A 3,129-nucleotide genomic window follows, 5' to 3' on the forward strand; every position below is an offset into this window, starting at 1 on the left:
TAGGTTAATGTAGAGAAGTTAGGACACAATAATTTTAACTGAAAAGTTTAAAAGAAGAAATCTGAGGCAGGAAATGCAAAGCAACCTGCTCCAGTAATGCAGTGAATGCAGAACCAGAATTATTGGATCTTGAGTTCTCTCTCTGTCATTTACTTCATCCCCTTATAAGAAAATCTGTTGCATTCCTGACTGCAACAGGATTTGCTTGAAAGATGCACAGGCAAACATGTTATTTATGCAGAACTTCCAAAAGTATTTTTAAACAGATGGTGGTTAATTCACATGCAATAATTTTAATTCATGGGTTCCAGAAGCTGTTAACTTACTTACTGAAAAGACATGAGTACATTTGCATTTTATAGTATGGCATAGGTAGTACAGGGAAAAAGTTGGAGCTTTTCATACAGAATCCAGAGCAAGTATAGTTCATGGAATTTGAAAATTCATAGGAAATTCTGAGTGAAGGTGAGTAGAGTCACCACACCTGTCTCTGTCATTATAATTTAGGTCCCTGTTTCACACCTGCTGAAGTCTGGACTCTGGACACCTGGGAATGGCCTCTTTTTTTTGTACCAGAGCTGTGCAAAGTGGCTAAAGTGTTTGTATATTAACAAAATAATAGTTAAGTGTCTTGTTATTCTTCTTTAACATTGGAGTGGTCTGTTAAGAAAATGGTAAATTGGTTTCTGTACGGACTGTCAGTCAAAAAAATTTGTTATTAAAATGGGCAAAAATATAGAGCATAAAATATCCATAAAATGCTCTCTTCTACATACCTGAATTCCACAAAGCTGCCCATTGTGAACACTGTTTATGTTTAACAATTTCCCAGCATCAAACAAAAGGGATACAGAGATTTTTGACAAGAGAGCTGTGAATTGTAACAGGCTGCAGCTGAGCCTTGCCCCACACAGCCTTTAAAGGGTCCAGGAAACTTCTTCCCTTGCCAGGAAACACTTTTGTATTGCAAACCCGCTTCAGGAAGGAAAGATTATACCAAGAAGCAATCTGAGAACTCCTGGCCCCCCACAGAAATCCTTGTGGGTTTTTACCACAGGTAATTGTTGTATTCACTTATCACCCCCATGTCAGGCAGTCAGAGCTGGACTGATGAACTACACACTAAAATATCAGCAAGCGTCACCTACTGATGGCCTGTTTCCCACATTAAAGACAGAATTTGGCTGTGAGTTTGTAGGAATACATAAAGAATAAACCTCTAGCTATATGGTTGTGAAGAAAACTTGAAAAATGAGATCAAATGCGATGTAGAGACAAGTCTGCAGGGAGCACAGAACAAAGTGACATGAGAACTTCCCTATTCTCATAGCGAGGGTTTAATCAGATAACGCTGATAATTTAAATACTAACATTGTTAATTATTTCCATGAGGACTTGTCCACCTGGGAAAGTTTTGCCGTTTACTTGAAGTAGTCTTGTTATAGTAGGCTCCACTAAATTGTTTTAGGTCAGATTTGGTTTCCTTACAAGTAGTATATAACCTAGAAGTTTGTTTTATATCATGGCATAATTTTATATCTGGCCTGTGCAGAAGTCTGGACTTCCCTGTTAAAACTTGGAGAAGTCAGGAAGGAAAGTTGAAAGGAAAACTTTTTGGTAATTACTTTTCTGATCAGTGATCCAAACTGATATACTCAGCAGGCACACTGGGTCCTCTGAAAATGAGAGGGGAGCAAGCAGGCAGGAGGGCAGTGCTTGGAGTGCCAGCAGGAAGGGATTCACAGCTTGCAGAGAACTAAACTGAGCGTGTTGTAACTGAACCACAGAGGGCGAACTCAGGTGAGGTTTGAGTGGGGAAGCAAGAACCACACGATCTGAACTTCTTCAACTAATAGATGGGTTAACTTCCCTGCACGCTCAAGCCTTGAAAGATGGGGGACCACAGATCTACCAAACACACCTTGACCCATCCCTTCACGGTGTATTTAACTCATTAACTCATGAGGATTTTTGTCACCCAGGAGGCAGCTGAACTCGGTGGTTCAGGCTGCTCCTGTGACTCCTGAAGCCTCAATAAGCCCCGTGCGCGCAGCTCTGGGACCCTGCACTCAGGAAGGACATTGGACCCGCTGGAGCAGCTCCACAGAAAGGAAATGGAGCTGGGGCAGGGTCTGGAGCACCAGAGTGACGAGGAGCAGCTGAGGGAGCTGGGGGTGTTCAGCCTGCAGAGAAGGAGACTCAGGGGGACCTTATCACTCTTTACAACCACCTGAAAGGAGGCTGTACTCAGCGGAGAGTCATCTCATTTCTAAAGCAATCTGCGCTAGGACAAGAGGAAATAGTCTTGAGCGGCACCAGGGGAAGCTTAGGTTGGACAAAATGCACAATTAAGAGATCGGAATGGGCTGCCCAGGGTGGTGCAGGAGTCACCGTTCCTGGAAGCGTTTAAGGGAATACTGGACGTGGCACTCAGTGCCGGGGTGTGATTGCTATGCTGCTGTTCCGTCATGAGCTGCCCTCGATGATCTCAGAGGTCTTTCCCAACCTAACCGAGACCGGGATTCAGTGTGGGCCGCGCATTTCAGAGGTGGTACGAGGAGTCGCCCACATCCCCATGAGACACGTACACGCCGCGATCAGAGAATCTCTTCCACTCCCCCTGTTTGTGCAGGCCAGGGGAATCTGCCCCGCCCGAGCGGCTCAGGCGGGACAGCGCAGCCTGCCCGCGCCCCGCCCCGGCCGCCATTCCGCCCTCACGCCGCGCACGCGCACCGCCCTCCCGCCCCGCGCACGCGCGGAGGGCGCTGGCGTGACCAACCAGCGGCGCGCACCGCCCGCCCGCCCCCGCCGCGGAGGGGGGCCCGAGGTCCGCCGCCGTCCCAGGATGCAGCGCGGCGGCGACGGCGCTGGCGGCCGCCATGTCGTGCTAGTTTGTTGTTCTCCGGCGGCGGGAGCGGGGCCCGGCGGGCGCTGAATCCGAGCCCTTCCCGGCCCGTCGCCCGTGTCCTTCGCCGCGGCACCGGCACCCGCCGCTCCGGCGGGCGGCACCGCGGCGCTGCCGCGACCCGCCGCCGCCTGGGCCGGGCGAAGAGCCATGGCTGCCGCGCTGGGAGGAGGCGCAGGTGGGTGCTCGGGGCCGCGCCCGGGGCAGCGGGGCCGGCTCGGGGC

General features: G+C 50.0%; 1 protein-coding gene across 6 annotated transcripts in view; it reads left to right on the forward strand.

Moving 5' to 3' along the window:
* Positions 1-2,832: 2,832 nt before the first annotated feature.
* RBM33 (RNA binding motif protein 33) overlaps positions 2,833-3,129 on the forward strand; it is a 100,711-nt gene continuing 100,414 nt past the window's right edge. For all 6 annotated transcript variants that reach the window (XM_041486054.1, XM_041486064.1, XM_041486092.1 and 3 more), the window contains exon 1: positions 2,833-3,083. In XM_041486054.1, coding sequence (XP_041341988.1) covers positions 3,056-3,083 — 28 coding nt within the window. In that variant the 5' untranslated portion in view covers positions 2,833-3,055. The remainder of the gene's footprint in view (positions 3,084-3,129) is intronic.

Source organism: Pyrgilauda ruficollis, unplaced genomic scaffold (genome assembly GCF_017590135.1).
Source record: "Pyrgilauda ruficollis isolate IOZ18807 unplaced genomic scaffold, ASM1759013v1 scaffold12, whole genome shotgun sequence".
In the NCBI taxonomy this organism is placed as follows: Eukaryota; Metazoa; Chordata; class Aves; order Passeriformes; family Passeridae; genus Pyrgilauda; species Pyrgilauda ruficollis.